General features: G+C 46.8%; 1 protein-coding gene across 1 annotated transcript in view; it reads left to right on the forward strand.

The window, feature by feature from the left end:
• The first annotated feature begins 4,822 nt into the window (after positions 1–4,822).
• CCDC6 (coiled-coil domain containing 6) overlaps positions 4,823–24,788 on the forward strand; it is a 109,226-nt gene continuing 89,260 nt past the window's right edge. Inside the window, exon 1 of the mRNA XM_068547496.1 lies at positions 4,823–5,378. Coding sequence (XP_068403597.1) covers positions 5,070–5,378 — 309 coding nt within the window. The 5' untranslated portion in view covers positions 4,823–5,069. The remainder of the gene's footprint in view (positions 5,379–24,788) is intronic.

The following is a 24,788-nucleotide window of genomic DNA, read 5'->3' on the forward strand; positions in this document are numbered from 1 at the left end:
TTGTTTATTCTCATTGTTGTATATTATTTCATTGCATGAATATAACAGGATTTATATTGTAGGTGGACATTTGGTTTGTTTCCAGCTTTCCTCTTTGCTTTTGGAGCCTGGGATTTCCCTTTCTTTCTTTCAAGCTCTGCTGTGTATTTAGTAGGATTTAAAAAGCATTTCCTGCTCTGCAGTTCTGTATGATCTGTGTCAAGACATGTTTTAGGTTTTGCAGACTGCCAAATTTTCAGACGTGTAAGTCATATATTTCATTTTTTGTTGAAAATCTTGATTCTCACTTGATTTACTGATGACAGTTCTTTAGACTGCTGTTGGTAGAAATGGTTTTGATTCCTGTAAACAAATAATGAGTAAACACAAGTGGGAGGGTAGAGATGAGATATGTAATTAATCTTGTAGTCTGTATCTCTTGCTGGGGTTGGATACTGCATATGCAAGGGTAGTTAAATGTTAATAAGTGTAAATATTGAAAAGGCATGTTAAAGAAATGGGTGATTGAAGACAAACAATAGTATGAAGTGTGAAGTGTGGATGTGACTGTTTGGGTCCAGGATCTCCTGGCTAGTTGACACTGGGAATTGGTTCGTGTTTTTTTTTTTTCCTGTAGCACCATGCGGCTTGTGGGATCTTAGTTCCCCGACCAGGGACTGAACCTGGGCCCTTGGCGGTGAGAGCACAGAGTCCTAACCACTGGACCGCCAGGGAATTCCCAGACACTGGGAATCTGAAATGAGAGGGAGCCTCTCTTAATGGCTCAGTGGTATGTTATCAATATGTTGCCTGAAGAGCCACTCCAAAGTGGGCTTGCTTTTGCCCTGCAAAAGTAATTGTTCTACTAGATCAGTGGTTCCCAACTTTGGGCAATTTTGCAACTTCTGGAGACACTTGGTTGGCACGCTATTGGTGTCTAGTGGGTAGAGGCTGGGAATGCTGGTAAACATCTTACAATGCACAGGACAGCCCCTCCACCCATGCCCCCAGTGAAGAATTTTCCAGTGGACCTAGAGATGATCATACTAAGTGAAGTAAGCCAGATGAAAAAAGACAAATATCATATGATATCACTTATATGTAGAATCTGAAGAAAAAAAAAAGATACAAATGAACTTATTTACGAAACAGAAATAGACTCACAGACATAGGAAACAAATTTATGGTAACTAAAGGGGAAGGTGGGGAGGGAGAAATTAGGAGGATGGGATTAACATATACACATTAGCATATGTAAAATAGATAACAAACAAGGACCTACTGTAGAGCATAGCACAGGGAACTATACTCAGTATTTTGTAATAACCCATATGGGAAAAGAATCTGAAAGAGAATATATATATATATATATATATACATATATATATATATATATATATATATATATATATATATATATATATATAACTGAATCACTGTGCTGTATACCTGAAAGTAACATGACATTGTAAATCAACTATACTTCAATTTAAAAAAAAAAAAAAAAAAGAATTTTCCAGCTCCAAATGTTAATAGTGCTGAGGGTGAGAAACTCTGCACCAGACTTAGGGACTAGACTTAGCCTCTAAATCAAGATATATTTAAATAAACACTATCAGGGCTTCCCTGGTGGCACAGTGGTTGAGAATCTGCCTGCCGATGCAGGGGACACGGGTTCGAGCCCTGGTCTGGGAAGATCCCACATGCCGCGGAGCAACTAGGCCCGTGAGCCACAACTACTGAGCCCGCGTCTGGAGCTTGTGCTCCGCAACAAGAGAGGCGGCGACAGTGAGAGGCCCGCGCACCGCGATGAAGAGTGGCCCCCGCTTGCCGCAACTAGAGAAAGCCCTCGCACAGAAACGAAGACCCAGCACAGCCAAAAATAAATAAATAAATAAATAAAATGTGGAACTCACACACACAAAAAACAAAACTATCAATTACCTTTCAAGAAATGATAGCACCTCAGTGGCACATTCTATGATTCTATCCAAATTCTGATAGTCTGTGATAACCATCTCATACTTGGCTCAGTCCAATTCATTTTAAAACTATAATGGTGGGTTCTGCAACCACCAAATCCATTCAGAGTTTGAATGAAATCACTTGTATCTCACACTAATGTAATTAGATACGTACAGCAATTTATTTATAGCCATTAAAAATTAAACAACAAAAGTCGCCTATGATTTATGCCCTTATTTTGACTTTGTTATTGAAAGTTCCAAGACCATGGAGTAAATCAGCTGCACAAATGGCATCAGCTGCACAAATGTGCTTTGTAATTAGACTATAGGTATTCTTTTTCTTTGTTGTCATATTTTTGCAGCTTGAATTTAGGACAAAAGAAAATTTTGTTATTTCTCCAATGGAAGTGACGATCTAAATTTGTCTCTTCTTCCTCCAGGCAACACAGACTACCATTTACTCTTCTGATTCATTTCCCCTGGAAAGCTGAGAAGAAGTTTTATAATGATATTATTGGTTTTGTAACTAGTGTTTTCATTGTAATGCTATAACTGAACCAGTGTTGTGATAAATGGTCTGTTTATAAGGGGAACCACTTTTACAAGAAGTAGAAAATTAGACACGCTTCTGCTTTGCAATAACAATAAAAAAACCACAGTGAAAAAATATTCTCCAGTTTATTCCCATCTGTATCAGCAGGGAAGCTTTAGAAGATGGCTTTCTCCCTAAAGTCTTCTAAACACAGTTACTGCCTGTGAGTACCATGTCAAAATGCTGTTTTCCTCCAAATCCTGTTCAAGACCAATCCATTTTAAGTTACCATAACCATGGGCCCTTTAAGAAAGTCAGGCACTTTAAACCCCACCCCTCCGCTGACTTGTAGCAGTAGGTCCTCTTTCTGAGGCAGTTGGTGATAAAGCTGAGAGTCAACTTGCCCCCTGCTTTGCCTGGGAGGAATGTTTCTAAGTAAGCTTGAAAAGTGGAAGCTTTAAGATACTGTGGGATAGGGAACAATGGAAACTTGTGAAGTACGGAAGCCAGACTGGCTCTTAAGATTCTATCACGGTGCTGGATAAAGTGGAAAGAATGCTGTTAAGTCTGAGTTTCGCCTTGTGGCACCGCTCCCTGCTAGCATTGCTCCTCCATTTCACCCAGCAAGTGAGTTTTCCAGAAGCCGTTTCCAATTTAACGAGCTGCTTGTCTCATGTAGCAGATCCCCAAAAGGAAAAGTCAGCGAGAGGAGTCAGTTTCAGTGAAAATTAAACTGGATCACTTCTAACAGAATTATTTACATTGGTTGTATGCTTCTGAAGAGTAAAGCCAGCTCTCTATTTTTTTTTTTTTTTTTTTGTTCCTGCTACAGCAACAGTGACTAAGTTCAGAAGTCCTCTAGTACTAAACTAAAAAATAATTAGGAGAAATTTGGGGTTTAATTGCAGTTGGCATTTTGGAGCTGTCTGCTAGAAGCAGCCATCTTGGTAGAAGACGATGTCATTTGGAACTCTTGGAGGTTTCAGTTTACTCCCGGTACCAGTTCTCATTAGCCATTGAATAACAGTGTAATCATTAAGTCAAGTTTAGGTTTAAAGATAATGGAGGAGTTGGAATAAAAATCATTAAAGCCACTTCTTTACCCTTCCTAACACTTTATAAACTTTCCCCAGAGTTCAAAGCAATAGAAAAAATTTTACACTTTTTTTTTCCTATTTTTTGTTTCCATGTGTTTGTTCTTCCGTTGGCTAAGCTTGGATAATAAAACTAGTCTGGTCAGTTTCATTTTCTGATTTTTATACATAAGTGAAAGCTGTTTTGTGTCAACCTTGTAAAGTGTTTAGAATCATCTCACCTGCTGGGCCAATTTCCTGTAAGCCTTTGTTTGGGAGGGGAGAGGGGAAATACAACTTTTGATTTTGAATTTCTTATGCTTTTCAAAACTAGAACCCTGAATTAGACCACAGTAGCATAATTACTGTTTTATTTTTGACCTACTAAACTTTCCTAGAAGTGGGCAAAATGATCGTAAAGAATGATGGTTATGTTGTATTCCCACTTAATTACCACTATTAGTATAGCCGAATGCTCTGTCTGCAGTTACTTTGGAAAATTGGCATTTAAAAGAGATGTTTTAATCCACAGAAAGTGTTTCTCTTTTTTTCTTTTGGGATTAGATTAATGTTACTGTCTTAATCCTATTGCGCGACAGGTCCTGGCATTGTCTGCAAGATACAGAGAAAAAAAAAGTTGCACCTTGTTTAAACAATTGAGCGCAGTGTGGTTTACGAGATTATGAGGAGGAGTAATGAGGGCGGTGTGTCTCTTCTGCAAATTTTTTCTTAACGAGGTTAACCTGTGGCTGCTGTCGCCTCGCCCTCCTCGGCTCCTTGCAGGGTAACTTTCTGTTCTGTGAGCGCTATCCGAAGCTTCCCAGGCAAGCTCACGGAGATCAAACTAAAAGAGCTGCGTGTATGTCTGAAACAGACAGAGGGAGACAGGAGCACACACTGTCGGCGGAAGATGGGGCCACGGGCTCGGCCGGGGCTGGATGCCGGAGCCGGGCTGACCTTTCCACGTGTCCCCAGCACCTGCGAGGCTAGTGGGGCGTTAGGTTTCCTTCTCCCAGGAGCGGGCCCGAGCCCGGAAGAGGCTGGGCGGCCTCGGGCTTAGGTCAGGGGGCTGGGAGGCCCACCTTCGGAACACTCGTGGCCGGCGAGCGGCTGGTGCGTAGGCTGGCCTGGCCTTCCCGCCCCGGCCGGGCCCGCGCTTCCCCAGCCGGCCGGCGCACGCCAGGAGGAGGGCGGCGGCGGCGGCTGCGGGCGGGTCTCGGAGCTTTCGGCCGGCTTTGCAGGGCGGCCTAGCGAGCGCGCCAGGCCTGGCTGGAGCGAGCCCCAGTGCAATACTGCCCGAGCCCGGGCGGGGTCTCTGTTCTCTGGCAGAGGAGGTCCCTTGGCAGCGGGAAGCTCCCTCTCTTTCTCTCGCAGCCGCTCCGAGTCTGCGCCCTGCTGCCAGGCTCCCAGCTCGGCGCTCCCCTGTGCTCGCCCGGCGCCCACTCATTCGCAGCCCAGCCTTCGCCGCCGCCGCCTCCCTGCTCCTCCTCCTCGTCGTCTCCCCAGCCCGCCGCGGCCATGGCGGACAGCGCCAGCGAGAGCGACACGGACGGGGCGGGGGGCAACAGCGGCAGCTCGGCCGCCATGCAGTCGTCTTGCTCGTCGACCTCGGGCGCCGGCAGCGGCGGTGGCGGCGGGGGAGGCGGCGGCGGTGGGAAGTCGGGGGGCATTGTCATCTCGCCGTTCCGCCTGGAGGAGCTCACCAACCGCCTGGCCTCGCTGCAGCAGGAGAACAAGGTGCTCAAGATCGAGCTGGAGACCTACAAACTCAAGTGCAAGGCGCTGCAGGAGGAGAACCGCGACCTGCGCAAAGCCAGCGTGACCATCGTGAGTGTCCCCCAGGGGCGCGCCGCAGCGCCGACCTCCGCCCGCCCCCGGGAGACGCTGCACCCAGACCCGGGCGGCCCCCGGGCTCCCCGAGGCTCCCGAGGACCCGCAGAGAGCACGCTCCCTGCCAAGCCCCGCCGGCCCCGGAGGGTGGGGGAGAGGGAGGTGTCCCTTCGGGGCCGCGCGGGTCTGCTCTTCCCGGGGTCCAGGGCCCTCGCGGGGTGCGGGGGGAGGCTGCTGGAACCACCACCCGCGTTTCCTTGTCGCCTCTGGGGAGGAGGCCCCTCCCGGGCGGAGCTGGAGGCTGGCGGCGTGGCTGGGGAGGCGGGGTGGGACTTTTTTCAGTCCTAGTTTGCTTGAGGGGTGCGTGCAGAACCCGGGAGCCCTAGGCAGAGGGAGAGTGAGGAAGCCGGGGCCTGTTCCGGGGGCCTGCGTTGGGGTTCGGGGGGTGCGCAGCTGGGCTGGGCACTTCGCTGGCATCAGGACGGCGCTATAGCTGGATCGCCCGGGGAGGGGGCGGGAGAGAGTGGCCGGGAATCCGGGAAGTGGAGTTTTTCTGGCCAGGATCGAGAGGGAAGGGCGGGTACCGGAGCTGATGCGCCCACCTCCGTCGGAAGCCCTTTCCTTGGGTGGGGGGTGGCGGCGGCGGTGTACAGCCGGGAGAATGCAGCATCTTATACCGGCCTGGACTGAGTGAAGGCTACGAAGCCTGAACCGGCCGAAACCTGGGTGAAGGGGATCGACTGACTCCCTCGCTGAGCACGATGTACGTGTGTTTGCTTCATTGGTGGTGGAGTGTCTAGGGATATTTTGCTTCGGAGTCCAGATACTTGACGGGAGAACGGGCTCTGTTCTGTTTCCACCTGGCCTCCAGAGGCGCCCCCGAAGAGGGGAAGATTAGGGGTGTAGGTCTCCCTTTTAGTGTAGCAGGCCTTTAGAAAGGCCACTATTAGCTATGATGAAGCGAAACATAACTGGAAAAGTACACTGTGTGCTCTCACCTACCATCCCTGCCAGCTAGCTGCATCATTAACTTGCAGGATCCCCATACAGACAGCCCTGTTGAGATCAAAACAGATTCCCAGCCAGGAGGAGAGAGGAAAGTGTCAAGAAACCAAGGGGATAAATTGCCATTGCTGCTGCACAATAGCTGATTAGGCTGAACCTTCAGATGGAGAAAAAGGCGTGAACTTGGGGACAGATCAAAGATCACAACCCTGGAAAGGAAATGGGGCAAGTTTAGGATGCCCCTGTGCCAGGAAAAAGTCTTCAGTGGAGGAGGGAGTGTGTGTATGCCCCGCCCCCCCCCAGTGCTAGCTCACACTTGGGAACTGGATGGCATTGTGAATTTGCTTAGAAAGCAGGTTTTCACCCCACTTTAAGTGTGATGGGCAGCCTAAATAGAAATTGGTTGTTGAGAAAGACACTCCGCATGCTCAAATCCAGCCCTGGTGAATGGCATTGGAGCCATATTCATGTGTCTGCAGACTGTGAAGTTCTTGAAGTGCTCTTTCGGTAGGAAGGGGGAGGAATTTGCAGAGGCAGCCACTTCCAAGCCTCTTGAGTAGCTTTCTTGGCTGAGAGAGATGTCTATGGTGAGTGGGGGTTTGAGAAGAGGGGGAAGCTGGTGGAAGCAATTTAGTTAAGGTTGGAGTGAGTAAATGAGAGGGTTCGTTGGTCTCTTGGAGAATGTGAACCACCAAAAGCAGTAACACTTACACGAAACAGAATCTCTGGCTTCTTGCGTACTGTGAGCAGTTCAGGCTGTTTTTGTTTGGGAGGTAGGATAAGGGGGGTGGAGAGACTAGGAAAGGGTTATCTGTTTGACACCTGGCCATATTAAAAAGTAGGTCTGTAAATTGTACACCACACGTTGGCTTTGCATGGACAAACATGTTCATTCCTGGTGTGTAAGATCAGAGGCCTCTGAATACTTGGCGTGAAGAGCGTGGTGGCTTCCTTGGCACTTCCCTCAACTAAAACTGACATTTCACTAAATACGCCTTGTGAAATGTTCTGTGGCCTCACTGAGTCAAATTTTAAAATTGTTTTAGATGACAGCCTATACGTACCAGAAGTCTCTCCGTGCTTCTTTAATCTCTGATTAATATATTCAGGGAAACAAATAAAGTGCTTGTGGTTTCCTGAGTTCCCTAGTACTTGGCAGGTGTTACTAAGGCAAATGCAGGGGAGAGATTCCTTTAAGCTTTTGAGAATTTTGTTAGAGTTAACTGACCTAGGACACAGATTGTGTTTGGTGGGTTTGACCTCTAGGGTGTGTAATTTGCGAGGAGAAATGTGTGCGACCACATGAAGTGGGTCTGTGGATGTAAGGATTCCATTGAAAAACGCTGTCATAGTCTATGTCAAGGTTAAGCTGCACAGCCTCTGACAACGCTAACTGAAATATAGCCCTTGCTGGTAGCTGCCCAGGAAGTTTTTTGACAAGGTCTAGATATTCAATTAAGTGACGGCTTTGCTAGATTTTTCACTATGTAGTTTATTTGAAGGGAAGATGGTACCAGAAGCCTATTACTACTTGCCTTCATGGCTCTTACTAGTTCCTCTAATTGTGATATTAACTTTCATGTTTTGAGCACAAAAGGCGATTATGGATGTCTTTTGATTTCCTTGAACGTATTCAGGAAGGTACCTTGCTAATCAGCCACACCCTGGGAAGACAGCAGCGTGCTTTTTTTAAAACTGTTTTTTAGAGTAGTTTTAGGTTTGCAGAAAACTGAAGCAGAGGGTGCAGAGATTCCCCCAATATTCCCTCCCCTTCCTCCCATCGTCCATTATCAGCATCCCCCATGTGAGTGGTACATTTGTTACAATCAATGACCCAACATTGAAACATCTTAATCACCCGAAGTCTGTAGTTTACATTAGGGTTCACTCTTGGTGTTGTACATTCCATGGGTCTGGGCAAGTGTAAAATGACATGTAGCACCGTAATAGTATATAGAGCAGATCCAGTGCCCTAAAAATCCCCTGTGCTCTGCTTTTTCATCCGTCCCTAACCCCTGGCCACCACTGATCTTTTTACTGTCTCCATAGTTTTGTCTTTTCCAGAAAGTCATATAGTTGGAATCATATAGTCTGTAGCCTTTTCACATTGACTTCTTTCACTTAGTAATATGCATTTAAGTTTCCTCCATGTTTTTTCATGGCTTGATAGCTCATTTCTTTTTGGTGTTGAATAATATTCCATTGTTTGGCTGTACCACAGCTTACTTATCCATTTACCTACTGAAGGACTTGGTTGCTTCCAAGTTTTGGCGATTATTAATGAAGCTGCAGTAAACATCTGTGTGCAAGTTTTTGGGTGGACAGAAGGTTTCAGCTCATTTGGGTAAATACTAAGGAGCACAATTACTGGATGGTATGGTGAGAGTGTTTTTATTTTGTTAAGAAACCGCCAGACAGGGCTTCCCTGGTGGCGCAGTGGTTGAGAATCTGCCTGCCAATGCAGGGGACACGGGTTCGAGCCCTGGTCTGGGAAGATCCCGCGGAGCAACTAGGCCCGTGAGCCACAACTACTGAGCCTGCGCATCTGGAGCCTGTGCTCCGCAACACGAGAGGCCGCGACAGTGAGAGGCCCGCGCACCGCGATGAAGAGTGGCCCCCGCTCGCCGCAACTAGAGAAAGCCCTCGCACAGAAACGAAGACCCAACACAGCCAAAAATAAATAAATAAATAAAATAGGTTGCAGTTTCTCTCGGTCTCAGATTACGTTAAAAAAAAAAAAAAAGAAAGAAACGGCCAGACAGTCTTTTTGAAGTGGCTGTAGCATTTTGCATTCCCACCAGCAATGAATGAGAGTTCCTGTTGCTCCACATCCTTGCTAGCACTCGGTGTTGTCTGTTTTGGATTTTGTCCATTCTAATAGGTGTGTAGTAATAGCTCATTATTGTGCCCGCTTTTTTTAAGCCAAGTCCAAAGACCAGTAGAAGTTCTTAACCAGTGGTCTTTTCTGTCTCTTTTGGTATGTAGGCGTTTATTCTGGTCAAGCTACCCATTTATTAAAGGACTCGTTTCATGGGTCTGTGTTCTCCGCATCTGTATGATAGAGGTAAACATCATCCGTGGGGAAGAACCAACTGTATGAGGCCCTTCATCCATGTCTGCAAGTGTCTGGTGTTACCACTTGCCCCCGGTGTGTTTTCTTTGGGTTAGAGGTGGAATGGAATGTTTTGAGTGATTATCTGATTTCTCCCAGTAAATCAGCAGTGGAACCAGACTGCTTATTATCGATCATAATTTCTTCTTTGGAGTGGAGAAAATAAACAACAAATGCTCAGTCACACTGTTGAGTAGCTTTTAGATGTTAGGCTAAGTCTGTCTGGCTTGTCCTGTGGGTTAAAGTGTAATCGGAGACTATCTGACTCAGTGTAGTGAGATGTGTCCAGGGGTCGCGGTCTCTGAGAAGATGAGGAAATGCAATTGTGGGCAGTAGTTGAATGGCTTCTAAGTTCTGGACTAGTTTCTCAGGGTATAAGCAGGGTCTCATACTTGGCGTGGCTAGTTCTCTAGTTCTCTAAGGTGTGTTTGCTATACCACTTCAGGCCTTCGCCATGTGTTTGGTTAGAAAATAAAGACCTATGATAAATCACTAGAATTTAGTTGTCTTTTTCTATCTATAAAATTAGTCTTTCATTATAGAAGTTTAGGGAAGTAGAGGAATACAAAGGCATTTTGAAGTTATAGTAGAAAAACATGTTGGTACGGCATGATTAGAAAACCTGGCTATTTTAAACATCAACAGTATAATGATTTCATTAACCAGTAAAAGCGACCGTATAGTTAATATTGTGGATTTTGGATTATTTGTTCTGGAAGCCTAATACATTATTTTCCATTTTTTAAGACTTTGTTTTGGCAGACTCTATGAAGCTATCAGATCAACATTGCCCTTATAAAAAGGTGTAGTGTGTGTCATTTTTTTTTTCCTGCTTTAAAACTTTTTTTCTTAGATTCTTATGGTAACACCCAACTTTAGACACAACTCTGGGAAAAGCATGACCTCACAGTTAGGTCTAATTATACACAAATCCAGTCTTCTTAAAGAGGCTATTCTTAGATTTCTTCTGTGTGTTTCATATAATCTCTTTGTATTTGATTAAAAAAAAAATCCCCACAAAACCGTAGAGGACAGTTGTGACAGTCTTTTCTAGTGCTTTTATTTATTTTGCTGAGGATGGGGAATAGTTCAGAGAATCACCAGTATCTAGTTTGTGGTGACTCTTGTTCAAGACCAGAGACACTGGTCTGAAGCAGAAATCCAAGTTGGCTGTTGCCTGCTCACAGATTTTCAGTGGCTTCCATTGCCCTCTGGATCCAGGTAAACTTTCTGTGGTTTACCAGGCTCTGTGTGCTCTGGCCCCTGCTTGCTTCACAGACACACCCTTCACATTCTCAAAACTCTCTCTCTGCTGAACTGCTGGTTCCTGGAATTTCAGTAGCTTTCTCTGGCTTCTCTAGGATGTACCTCCTGCCCTTAAATGTCCTTTCCTGCTCCTTCACCTAGTAAATGCAAGTAGACTATACTTTCTCCCTGACCCCAGCGTGCGCTAGTGCTGCCTGTTTGCTAGCTACACGCTGGGTTAGGTGCCCATTCATGAGACTGCCCCCCTCTCCAGGCTCCCAACACATAGGTCTCCCCTTTGGGAGATGGGAGATGTGTTCATTCCTTCAGGAGCAGACTTTGCCTTGTTCACTTCCGTTCCTCAGTGCTTGGCATGCAGTAGACACTCAAGGGGATGTTGGGTTGACCGCAGAGGCATCGGGTGATGAGGTATTTTGTTTTGTTTTGTTTTTTACTGGGCAAGGGCACCAAGGCTGTCTCCTGACCTTGTGCTCATAGAGCCGCTCTCCTACCTGCATCCGGAACAACAGCAAACGGCATCTTCACCATCGTTGGATGGATGAATAGATACATTGTATACTTTGGCAGAACACTACAATCAGTGAGTGTCCCAAGCCTTTGCCTTCTAACTATGGATGATGTTGTAGGCTACCTTGTAGCATATACCTAGGCGTTCATGATACATTTCACCTCTAAAAGGGGACAAAGTGTCTTTGGGTTCACCTTTCCAAGGGCTTTGCTGGAAGCGTTCAGATTTGCCACCTCAGTTTTGGTGATGGTGGCAGGTCACTGCAGGCGTTTCTTATAACCTTATTTAATGTTGAAATGCCCCACAGCGGCTTCTGGGAAACAAGCATGGCCATCAAGGGCGGGGAGGCATCAGGGCAGGTACCAGGCACCTGAATCTCCACACTGGGGAAGTTGCTGCAAACAGGATGGGGAGACTTGCTGAATTCTTGTGGACTTCCGCATGAGGCTTGCAGAGTGGAGTTTGGGGGGTCGATAGAGTGTCACACCCAGTGTGTACTTGCATTCTTTTTTTTTTTTTTCCTCTTCTTTTTCCTCAAATTATGCCTTGCAGCGTATACACCTAGAAATGCTAATCTGAGCTTTTAGACTCACACAGCCAGGTTGAGCAAGGAGTAACAGTCATCTTCCTTGTTCCCTCAGTGGGTAGGCATTTCATTTTGTTTTCAATCACCGTGCAGTTGCTTTTAGATTGATTGATCATCAAAGCTGGCGGAGTAAATGTTCACAGGTTCAGGGTGTTCTTTCTTGGTGGTGGTTGAAATTTTCTTGACAGGGGAACGAATGTTCTGGAAAATATTTCTAATCATCAGGATCTTGGAGTGGGGTTAACTTGCAGACTCTTCCTATTTTCCTTCCGCAAGGCTGTCAGATTTTCTTATCTTTGATGCTTCTCAAGCCCACAGCTGTGGATTTTATCCCAGTGCTCCTACCAGTAAATTGCAAATGTCACACTGTGTAGGCCTTCTCTTTTAGGGAGAGTATTAAACAAAGGGTTAATAGTTTGATGGTTATTTAGAATGAACTCACCTCCTTACTTATTATTAGTCCCTAGAGCCGATGCATGGGGTGCAGTTTGGTGATTAAAATTCATTGTAATACTCGTTTAATGCTGGGAAATTTTCACCTCTTCAGTAAGGCACAGAATGGTGTGTGATAAATACAGCCTGAAATAGGATTCAACCTACAAGTACTTGGGAACTGCCTACTGTGTGCCAAATACTCTGAAATACCCAGAAGGAATGTAAGGGCTTCTCCAGCAGGATTGCACTTGACTTGTGTTCGGCTTGGCCCCAGCTGGGTGCTGTAGGGAATTCAGAGCGGAGGCAATGGCCCTTCCCTCTCCAGCACTTTGCAGCCCAGAGAGTTGTGAAGTGCAGAAATAACCAACATACAAGTGGAAACAAGAAAGGTAGTTCAGGCAGACTGGTGCCAGGGTTCCAGGGAGGGCTGGCTTACCTTCCACCTTCCAAAATGAAGTTCATCTAATACGGTGAATACATCTAAGGGAAACAATGTGTCATATTCACTCACAGTTTAATTAGCTTGGAGTTTATTTTTATTTTGTAAGGCAGAGATGGGGAGAGCTGTTGCTCAATTTGTCTGTCCAGGTGGCACCGAAAGGCTTTTTGTTTGTTTTTAATTTTCTTTGTATGTGGTGATGATTGAAAAGAAATGTCATTGATGTTTTTAATTTCATAATTTACATCTGCCTGTAGATCAAAATTATGTAGGTGGTTTTTTCATCTGTTCCTGTTACACTCTGGGGCCCACCCACTTTCCTTACATGGAAATTGTTGGATGGACCAAATTTCTTAAGTCTTTAATGGGAAACTGTGTTTACATTAAAGTTAATTAGAGATACTAGTTTATGGACAATTTCAAACTCCAGTTTTTTAGAAAAGCGGTGTTGATTGATGGTATAATCTTCCATGCATCTGTTCCAAATCAAACCAGCCTCTGTGGGTGCCAGGTTTGTGTCACCAGTGAGCTGGTTAATACCCTCCAGGGCGTCTCAGCGCACTTGGGATCAAATGAGGCCATTCGGTACTGAGGAGCAGAGTTGGAATATTCAGCCAGACAGACGTAGGTCATAATTCAAAAAAGTTTTCCATAGAAGGAAAGAGGAAAGTGAAAGAATGAAAACAACATGGAGTATGGGTGAGCTAAGGAAAGTTCTTAGAAATCTAGTACCTGCATTAAACCCTTCATGTGTTTCTTTCTTTAGTGAACAGTCTTGTGCAGTCAAGGTTTTTGAGACTGAATTAGAAGGGCTAAAATAGTCTTGAGAGAAAAATTATTTAGTGTTTAATTATAGGAAGAGCTTCTCAACTCATGAAATTATTTGCATGTAAGCAGTGGGTATTTTTTTTTCAATTATCCCAATATACCAACTCAAATAATAACTTTTATTCTATTGAGATTTTTGGTTTTGTTTGGGGTTTTTTTTTTTTTTTTTTTTTGGTTCTTCACTAGGCAGGCCTTAATTTATCTAAACAAAGACATTTGCTAAGAGTCAAAACATTGTGTCTCTGCTTCGTTTAGTAGCTCCTGATTATAGAAACACAAAAATTTGAGAAAAAAAATCGGCTAGATGATTTTAACGTCTTTGCTAATCAAAGAATACAGTTTTGAGTATATGTGCCATAAAGCAGAGGTTTGGACTTCTTTAGGTCCAAATCACTACCTGGTAAGGTGCCATGTCCTTTGAAAAATATATTAAGTATTTCACATCATTTTAAACCTTGAGTGCGTGTAGCTTATTATTGAGAAATGCCCTAAGTACCCAGAGAAGAGGGCCAGTGACTTTTTTTTTTTTTTTTTTTTGGTAATTTTTCTTTTTTTTGCTGGTAATATATACATGACATAAAAGTTACCCTTTTAACCATTTTTAAGTGTACAATTCAGTGGCGTTAGTTATATTCACAGTGTTGTGCAACCATCACTACTATCTCTCTCCAGGACTTTTTCATCATCCCAAGCAGAAACTCTGTTTACAATAAACAGTAGCTCTCCATTTCTCCTTTACCTCCAGCTCCTGGTAACCTCTATTTCTAGTGACTTTAAAATTTGTGTATTTTTTATAGGAAAAATTTAGTCTGATCTACAAAAGCGGCTAGCTGCTTTTTCTTGTCTTGGTGTTGAAGTTGTGAATTAGGACCCAAAGCATTTTAATTAAAGTGCTGTTGATATCTTGCTCCGACTTCAATTTTTATTGCCTGTTGGCTATCCCACATCTGGTTCTTTTCTGTCATTCAGCAAACATATGGCACCCCAGCTCTGGGCTCCGCACCATTGCTCTGAATTTGCCTTTAGAGTGAGCACCCAGATGTGGAGAACCTGGGGAGGGACTAACCCACAGTGAAAGCTTGTCCTCTGGGAAAGAGAAAGGACTGGGAAAGGAAAGAAACCTTGTAGTAGATGATGGTTGCCCTTTTTTTTTTTTTTTTTAATGAAATGTCTCATGTTTAATTTCCTTGATGGCATTTCGAATAAACCATAATTTAAGGAAGTCTGAAAAAGAAAAAAAAGCTTGAGATTCTTCCTTACCAGCATTGCTCTACTTGCAAGTCGTTTTGTGCTGCTGTGACGACAGCTAATGTTTACCCAGTGCTTTTACTATGGCAAAGGTGCTGTCGGGAGGGCTTGCATATATCCTCTCATTTAATCTGCACCACTGATGGGTAGCCTGCAAATTTGCAAATTTAGGCCCAGAGAGGTTATGTAACTTGCCTGAAGACCCAAGGCTATGGGGGGGGGGCTGGAATTTGAACTCTCAGTCTGGCCTCAGAGTTTAAGCACAAGGCTACCCATAAATTATGAACAGTTTTATTTTTTTCCTGTTGGGGGCGTTTTCCTCTTGGTTGTTCCCACACTGTTGTATTCCTTCATTTAGAGTAGTGAGGGCTGCCGCATTAGCACAGCAAATTCCCAGGATGCCAACCTAGGCCTCAGGGAGTGTATCCAGGGTAGCAGACTCCCTGCTTTGGAAAAGAAACAATGATAAAGAGGGTGCCTTCAGTGGGTAGGGGGGCAGTTTGCGAGCACCTTTCTGGCTGTCTTGCCCTCCAGTATTGGGCCTTGGTCTGTTCCATCCCTGACCCTGTCTAATGTACCCCAGTAAGTGCCACCTCTGCTGATAGCTCAGCCATCTGGGCGCCTCTCCCCCCTCCTCTCCCCCCACCCCATCCCAGGTTGGAAGAAGTCTCTCTGTACTTCTGTTATAACCTCTACTTAAAAATAGTCTGACTAGCACAGTAAGAGTGGATTGTTTTTCAAGCACTGTATTGATCACCTGCTGTATGCCAGGCAGTGTGCCACAGATAGCAGCTGGGAGGAGACTGCACTCGGAGCTGGTGGAGGGCCCCTGACTTAGGCCGGGAGTGGGAACCACAGGCAAGGAGGGCTTTCCCTCTCTCGGGAGGTGATGCTGAAGCTAAAAGCTGAAGGATAAATGGAAGTTCGTCTAGGTGTGGGCAGGGGTGGTGGCCGGAGGAGGCATTCCATGACTGTGGGGAAAGAAAGGAAACTGGGGAGCAGAGCAGGGCCGGCGTGGGCTCTTTTCCTGGGTCGCATGCAGGGGCTAATAACAGAAGCGGGCAGGGAGGGGGGAACAGTAGGAGCGTTTCTGCATTTTCATAATCTGCTCTGGCTGCTTAGTGCAGACATTGGTGTTTTCCTTCTAAACTACTGGGAGACAGGTACTTTGTCATTTGTCATCTATAAGATGATCTGTCTTATTCCATGATAATAATAGCCACGTATTATGGTCTCACTCTGTGCCCGGTGCATATCTGAACACCTTACTTTCAGGGACTCACTTCATTCTCATAGCAACGTTTTGCTGTCTCTGTGTCCCAGGATTTGAACTGGGCAGTCCGATGGTACCTTGGTCGGCGCATTAAACCCTGCCATTTGAAGCATCATTTGCATTTCTCCACAGCCTTAGCACAGCAGCTGCTCAGTAAAGTTTGTGGAACTTATTTTGCGGGGTGCCCAGGTTTACTTCATTCATTCATTCATTTATGGCTGCGTTGGGTCTTTGTTGCTGCACACGGGCTTTCTCTAGTTGCGGCGAGCGGGGGCTACTCTTCATTGTGGTGTGCGGGCTTCTCATTGTGGTGGCTTCTCTTGTTGCGGAGCACAGGCTCTAGGAGTGCAGGCTTCAGTAGTTGTGGCTCGTGGGCTCAGTAGTTGTGGCTCACGGGCTTCAGTAGTTGTGGCTCGTGGGCTCTAGAGCCCAGGCTCAGTAGTTGTGGCGCACGGGCTTAGTTGCTTCGCGGCATGTGGGATCTTCCCGGACCAGGGCTCGAACTTGTGTCCCCTGCATTGGCAGGCGGACTCCCAACCACTGCACCACCAGGGAAGTCCCCCAGGTTTACTTCTTATAAACTCTAATGGAGTTAAACATACAGTAAAGTACCCAAGCTTTGAATGTACAAATTTATGGAAAAGTGCTCAATGAGTTTACAAATGAATTCACCAGTGTAAAATCATTACCCCGATCAAAATGCATGCTGGTATCAGCACCCCCCGAAGTTCCCTTGTGCTCTGTTCCACTCATCACCCCTCCAGAAGTAACCTTGTTCTGACTTCTATCACTATAGATTAATTTTGCTTCTTTCTGAACTTCATATGATAAGTGACTTTATACAGAATGTATTTTGTATGTGCGTAAATTCTTTGATTTCTTATCCTAGTTCCTACACTGACGAATTAGTCAGCATCCGTGTTACCTGCAGCGGTGGTTCTTTGCCACTGCTATGCAGTATTCCACTGTGTGAGTATCTGTGGAATTGTTTTCCATTTAGCTCTGCCCCCTGGGTAGCCCCACCCACTTCCCTAGTGTTGATCACTGGGCACTGGGAGGGGACACAGGCCCTGAAGAACGTGTCTCCCAGTTAGTTGAGGTTCTAGCTACCTTGCTAGTTATGTTATGCTGCCCTCAGAGCCTTTGAGCCTTGGTGGACTTACTTGGTTAAACCAGAGTCTTTAGGGTTAGTACCTGTCTTGCTTCCACCCACTGTCGTTATGAGGATCAGAGGAAACAGTGCACATCAAAGTGTTTTGGTCATTTGTGAATTATTATTCTTGTAGAAAATGATATTAAAGATGATTAGTAACACCCCCCGCCCAAACACACTTTCTCTTGTTCTCCAAAATGTGTTTCAAGATCAAAACTGTTCTTGTTAATCCCATATATAACATGATGGTGCAAAGCAGTGTCCGGCAAGCTGAGAGGCGACGGTTTGAGGCAGCAAGAACCAAGCTCTGCAGAGACCTCAGGCTGGGGAGCTCTGCAGCCTGGCTTCTCAGGGCCTGTGTTTTTCTGGCACTTGGGGCTGCCTGGGAACTCGGCCAATTTCCTAGGGTTTGGTGAGTCAGGATGAAGCCAGCCTGTGTGGCCGTGTAAAAGTAACAGGACAGCAGGAGGCAAACGCGTTTCCTAAAAGATCCATTTTTTCTTATAGGCCAGTTGTCGGGCTCCTTCCATTATTTCATGAAAAAAGACCCAGCGCGTGCCTTTGCCCGGTTTTCTGCCTTTAGCGCTGTGGGCAGCAGGCAGTCGTCCTGCTTCTCTGTCGTGTGACTTTTGACCCTGTTTCATGGGGATGTGGGTTCTAGAGGGTGCACTTTGATGGCTGAGACACGAATGCCACTCCTGCTTAGCGGCTGGTCTGAAGAACAGAAAGCAAAACAGGACTCTTTGAAACTGCCCAACTTTGCAGGCTTGCAGTGCCCACGTGCTGGAGGGACCGCCCGGCCTGTGAGCCCTGAGTGGGTCTGTGGAGGCCAGCAGTTTGTTCGCTGGGGACTCCTCAAGGGACTGGTTTTCTTTCTGTTGCCTCTGGCTCTCTCTCTAGCAGTAGAAATGGTAGCCTGGGGACTTCGTGAAGGTTGAAGGAGCGTGCTTTTCACCAGGGCACCGTTGGGGTTTTACTGTCCTGCTATGAAGGCTTTTGGTGTGATGAGAGGGGGCAAGGAGGACAGACAGACAGGCAGGCAGTCGGTGTAATTCAGGGACTCAGCTGGCATTGTCAGTAAACGAGTTGCAGTAAGCCGTCTGGGACCCAGGAATGCCCGTCCCGCCTTCGCTGTCATCTGTCTGCTCTAGCCAAGGCCGTTAGGGTCTTCTGGTTTCTCCCTGCCTTGCTCTTGGGCTACTTGGAGCGCCTGCCCATCGAACCCTTTGAGGTGAGGGAGAGAGCAGCACTGATCACTTGAACGCCTGATTTGTTTGGTTCTTCCTTGACCCCGTGCCTTGCAGCTCTGGGTCCTTGGTACCTGATGGGTGACGTGAAAAGGCACCTGGAATCCACCCGTCAGCCCACACGCGGAAGCCAGTAGGCTGTGCTGATTTTCATGAGTACATTCTTTCTCTTGTTCTCCAATTCCCGTGGGTTCCACCGCTCACATTTTTTGTTCTTAGGCTTTGACGTGTTGTAGATGAGCATTCTCCGTGAGGCCGTCTGTGTGAATCATCCCTTCTTTCCTTTTATTCATTAACTCCTTTCTGTTTTTCCACCCCTGGGTTCTTGGAGAGAACTTGGTGTAATGGAGAGAGACGCGGAAACCAGGTAGGGGTGCCAGATTCGGCAAAAACAAACCCAGCATGAGGAGGTGCACTTAAATTCCAGGGAAACAATGAATAGTTTTTTAGTGTCTGTACGTCCCCACTGTGGCATGGAACATACGTGTGCTAAAAAATTATTCGTTGTTTATTTGAAATGCGGATTTAACTGGGCATCCTCTATTTTATCTGGCAATCCTAAAACCCATAGGACTTAAAAAATAAACAAACAAACAACTCAGTTCTGCTCCTGCCTCCCTCTGTGATCATATGGCCTCTTACCTGACCCCTAAGCCACTGTGCCTTCTCTAAAAAGGGCTCATGCTGTCTTAGCTCTCAGGTTTGGGGGATAACTGATGAGACTCACAGAAGCCCTCAGGACGCATTCAGTATCTTCCTTTTCTGTCTTTATGTGGTGATGGTGGATTTGCTTCTTGCCCTTCCTTTTCCTCCTCTCCTCCTCTGTGAAGCCAGCCCACACTGTCATCTCCTTTAGTGTGGCTCCTTTTTTTTTTTTTTTTTTTTTGGCTACACGGAGTGGCTTGCAGGATCTTAGCTCCCCGACCAGGGATGGAACCCATGCCCCCTGCAGTGGAAGCGCGGAGTCTTAACCACTGGACCGCCAGGGAAGTCCCTAGTGTGGCTCTTCGGGGTCTTCTCGGGGCGTCACCTCCTCTTCTTCCTCAAGCTGCTCTCAGTTTGCTTTCACTTTTTCTGTCCTTCCTCCACCAGCTTCCTTATTTCTTCCTCCCTGCAAGCTGTCTTTGACTGTATGTCTCCCTTTATTTGGCCACATGTTACCAGCCCTCTTGTTTCATTTCTCCTTTCCTTCTGAGCCTGCAGTGGCACAGGGAGAACAGGGCCTTTCAGCCTCTCGCTGTAGGGCCAGGCACAGATCACAAATACTTTTGGGGCCCCTGTCTTCTCCTCGGTTCACTGAGAAGGCTTGTTGAGAATTCAGGGATTGCAAACGGGCAGGCTGCTTTTGGCCCACAGTTGAGTGGTTTGGCTTCAGAGTTTGGAAAGCCCTTGGAAAGAGAGGTCTTAGGACAGGAAAGGCACGGATGCTCTCGTTTGCCTTGGGCATCATCTCTCAGCTTCACAGGCTGGTTCATTTTGCATCCTGCTGGCAGTCGGGTTTGAATCCCCGGAGCTATGTTTCAGGTAATGGCTAATGAAGCCAGCATGCACTGTTTCTTTGAGCTCTTGAAACTAAACCACAGAGCACAGTTGGTGCAGATTTACAGATCGAGAGAGCCGAAGTACAGAGAGGTTACCTTGCCAGAGTCATTGGATTGGCAGCCCGGCTCTGCAGCCCCCATTCTTAACCACCGTGTTGTATTTCTGTGACCACTTGCAGCTGTGAGGTTCCGTGAAATTCCTTGTAGGAGTTCAGAGTAGAGCAAAGTTTGTCTTTTACATTCATAATCTTAAGTCCTTGTCCTGTCGTCTGGGCAGTTGCTCTATATTCTTGGGTAGTGAATCCTTAGACTCAGTTTCCCCTCAAGGCTCCTTCTTTCCCTTTGTTACCTGAAAACTGGGTTTGCCTCTTGGTGGGTTTCGGGCCAAAAGACACAACCAAGCCAAAGAGCGGGAGAAGGAAGGATTTATTACTTGCGGCAAGTAAGGAGGACACCGGGGATCTTTCCCCAAAGCAGTGTCTCCCCAACAGCAAAATTGGGGTTAGGGTTAGGGTTAGCTGAGGGTACATGCATATTCGTGAAGTGGCTTGAGCAGAGACTTCAGCATAGAATTGGGGCAAAGTTTGACAGAGTCCAAGCTTTAGCTTATTGAAGTCACGAGGGTCAGAAAAGGTCAGTATCATTCCATCCCCCACCTGGGTGGGGACCTTTGTCCCTGCGGGACTCAAAGATAAGTATCAGATTATATATCCCTTGAGGAGGAAGTAGGACTCTGTTTTATTGCTCAGCTGTTGTTTCCGGGCTGCTTTTCCTTTGTTTCTGTGTTCCCTCACTTCCCTTAAGATCGTTAATTACTGAGACCTGTTCAAGGGCAAGCACTGTGGCTAGGCTTTGATCACAGGATGGCTTAGGCCCAAAATGGCTTCCCTTATGTCAAGAAAGCCACGCCTGGTTCTCTTTCTCCAGGGACCCCCTACCCTATCTGCTTCCACCGTAAAGATGTTTCCAAAAGTTTTCTCTTCCTGCGGCCTGCCTCTAGCTCTTAGAGATGATCAAGTATCCTTGGCGTTCATTTAACTCAGTTTAGTTTTTGGACACCTACTAAGTGCCGGCTGTATGCTTGAGATGTCCTTTTAGGAGCAAGGCAGGGCATCCAGAGCTCAAGAAGACTTTGTGAAGGAGCTCGGAGGCTGCTAGGAGACAGGTGAGAAAGCAGTGACCACAGCATGGTTGAAGGAAGATGGAACCCATTTAGGGTTCACACAGGAAAACAGACCCTGCAGAGTAGGAGGGGGAGAATTTAATCCCGGGAGTTGGTTATCGCAATGATAGAGTCGCTGAGAATACAACTCACCGGGAGGTGCAGTGAGACAGGCCAGGGGTTTGGAGTAGCAGGACAGCCCTCCCATACCTCCTCCTCCAGAGGGCAAAGGGTAGAGGTGGTGTTATCAGAGCCCAGGGCAGGGGTCACTCAGGGAGAGGGCTGGAGCCATGGGGGCCTTGAGACAGGAATGCTGCCCAAGGTGGAGAGGAGAGGGGAGAAACACCCCCACCCTCCCTCCTTCCACCCTTCCAGCCTCTGGCCTGTGCTTCTCATTGGCTGAATTGGCTGGAAGATCTCCGATTTCAGGGAACAGGGAGATGCAGCCTGCAGAGGTTCCCCCTCCCCCGCTGAGCAGGAGAAGGGCAGGCAGTGCAGGGCTCTTGCGCCAGACACACCCAGGACTGGCTCGGGCAGAAATGAAAATGGAGTGAGTGGCGTCGGCCTGGGGGCCTGGGTGGTCGCTGAACGCTTCACAGATAACAGAATGTTGGAGGACTTGTAGGTTTTCATGGCGAAGGGCATTCCAGGGAGGAGGACCTGCAGGGACCAAGGCACAGCAGCCGGAAACAGCGGGCTCCCCTTGCCGCATCGCAGGTGCCTCCAAATGGCTGAATTGGTACCTGCGGTCTTGTTCTGTCCCTCTTTCTTCTGCCTCAGAAGCCCCTTTCCCAGAGTGCTTTCTCTTGTCCGTGTTCTCATTTATGGCTGAAGTGAGTTCCCACGGGGGAGGCGGAGTGGGGAGCTCTGCACCTTGCTCCCTCCTTCACAGAGCACGTGTCCTCTCACGGTGCTCAACAGCTGGGGTGCCTCCCAGCCCAGAAAGCAGTTTATGGCCAATGCCAGTTACATATGGTGCCTGGGACCCTTCCCGCCCCAGGGCTCTGATGAGGGTGCTGATGCCTTGGGACGAGACAGAGCTGCTCACATGAGTGACTTTTAGCGGCTTGTCCCCTAGCCCCGAACGTCTGGCACTCGATCGCGCTGTTAGAATCCATTTCTCACTTTCGCCTGCTGTGAAATCTGTTTTTATGACGATGGAGGATTTTGTTTAAACTTTTTTTATGATGGAAATTTTCAAGCGTGCACAAAAGTGGAGTGAATGTACAAACCGCTTAGCTTCACCAGTGATCAACAGATGGTCAGTCTTGAAGCGGTTTCACCCAGAAATGGTTCAGTTTGCATCTCTGATAAGGATTTTATAACCACCATACCATTATCACGTTTAAAAAAAAACAGTGGTATTTACTGTAGTAAATTTGTGTTTGAAAGGTAAACAGCAGAGGCTTTTCTGGAATTAAATGTGTTATCCTTGCGTGCTCTCTGCTGTTATGCTTTACCCCTGTGCCCTGAGGCACAGATGGAAATCTCTTCCTCGCCAGTGTGCTGACCCAAGGCTCTGGGACCTCTTACCTGCTGCCCTGTTTCCCAGTCATGCTAGATCCGCCTGTCCTCAGGAAAGTATGCAGACTGGCTTCCCAGCCCCCACGGCACACAGCGGTCCGAGTCTCAGGTCACCACCTTGTGCATGTAGGGCGGGACTCGTGGCGTCTGCAGCTCTGCTGCGAGGAAATCCCCTTTGCAGTCTACCCTGGAAGCCGGGAAGTGTCTGCTGAGCTTCCTGGAGGAATCATGCCATAGCAAGGTGGGCAGGCATCTAGAAAGTCTGGCGCAGTGTTGTGTGTGAAGCCACGCCGGGCTCGAGAGCAGCAGACAGGAAGCTATGGGCAGCGTGTGCAGACAGGTGGCTTCTGGACAGGTAGAAAATGAGCATCTTTGCGCAGAATCTCCAGCTGTGAAATCTGCAGCTTGTGCAACATCCACAGAATGGTTTCGACTCACCTATTTCACTGGAATCTCACAGCAAGTCTGTGGGGGAGGTAGTGGGAACCTCACCTGGAAAACAAAGGATCTGGGGCTCAGGTGAAACGCTCAGGGAGGAGTACTGGTAAATGGGACAGTGGGCTTGCAAGGTAAGGACCTGACTCCCAGGCCAGGATGCTTTCCACCTGGCTAGCTCTTCAGCAGAAAAGGAAAAGAAGGGACTGGTCGTTCCACACTTAGAAACAAGGGGGACTGACTGTAGCTTTGACGGTAATGCATGAAGGAGAGTGAGGTGACAGGTAGCAAGTGTCCTTTTACCGGAAGTTATCCAGATCCTTGCCAGACCTCTGCCAGGTGGGGCCAGTCCATGTGGGTAATGAAGCCTCACGGGGGTTGGGGCAGGACGGCCAGGCCTTTGACTTCTGTGAGTCTAGGAAAAGAAACGGTGCGCGGTCCAGCTGTTGAAATGACCTCCAAGGGACGGTCCGGATTATTTGACTTTGCTCTCGTTTGCCTGTGTCAGCTAGTGTTTAAAGTGGGCCACTGGCTTGGGGGCTTGGGCCTTTGGTTACTTCTGGAGCCGTTGCTCTTTGTGGGAATAATTTGACCTCTGTAGGCAGTAGCCTTTCACCTTTCACTGTGTGGTTCCTGGACTTCGCTCTCCATCTGAATCCCCTGGAGAACTTCAGAAGTCATGATACCTGGTGTCACGTCCTTCAAATTCTGGGGACAGGAGCCAGGCATTAGTTTTTTTTTTTCTTTTTTTAAAGGTTCCTAGGTAATACATTTTTGAGTACATATTAATCTCACCTGAGGCTAGAGAAAAACTACTGCCCCTTTAAACTGTTCTTCTGTGGTTTTTTTCCCATTAGTTATTTTTCCCCAGCTTTATTGAGATATAGGTGACATAAAACATTGTGTAGGTTGGAGGTGTTGATTTGATAGACTCTTATATTGGAAAATGATTAACTACTATAGCATCAGCTAACCACCTGCATTGCGTCAGTCATGTAATTACCTAAAATGTTCTTTTATTTTTTAATTGCGTTTTCTGAATAGCAGAGGCAGCTCATGATATGCTTTCTCCTTCCCTTTTACACAAAAGGTGGTGTAAATGATTCTTTGTTCTGTGCCTCTCCCACTTAATTATATTTTGGAGATTTTTTGGTAACGGTCCACTGATTGCTTCCTCATTCTTTTTTACAGTTGCATAGTGATCCGTTGTATGGCTGGGTGTTACCATTGGGCATCTCATTTGTTTTCAGTCTTTGGTCTCACAATGTTACTGTAACCTTGAACATGGACAATTTTGTCTGTGGGTGAGTATATCGAAGGGGATACTTTGCATTTGTTAACGCTTACCTAGCGCATATTACGTACTGGCTATTCTTTTAAACCATTTCCTTCTATTGGCTCAATCCTCACATTAGTCTGTGAGGTAGCCAGTATTATTACCTCTGTTTTACAGATGAGGAAACTGAGGCTTAGAGAGACTTGGGTGATTTGCCCAAAGTTAACACCCCAGAGAGTGGCAGAGCCGGAATTCACACCTAGTCAGGCTGATGCCAGAGGAGTCCCTGCACTCTGAGATATACTGCCTTTCTGGGTAAATTCCCAGACATGTCACTGTGGGGTCAGATGCCCTATGCATGGGTAATCT

This window comes from Eschrichtius robustus, chromosome 7, assembly GCF_028021215.1.
Source record: "Eschrichtius robustus isolate mEscRob2 chromosome 7, mEscRob2.pri, whole genome shotgun sequence".
NCBI lineage: Eukaryota > Metazoa > Chordata > Mammalia > Artiodactyla > Eschrichtiidae > Eschrichtius > Eschrichtius robustus.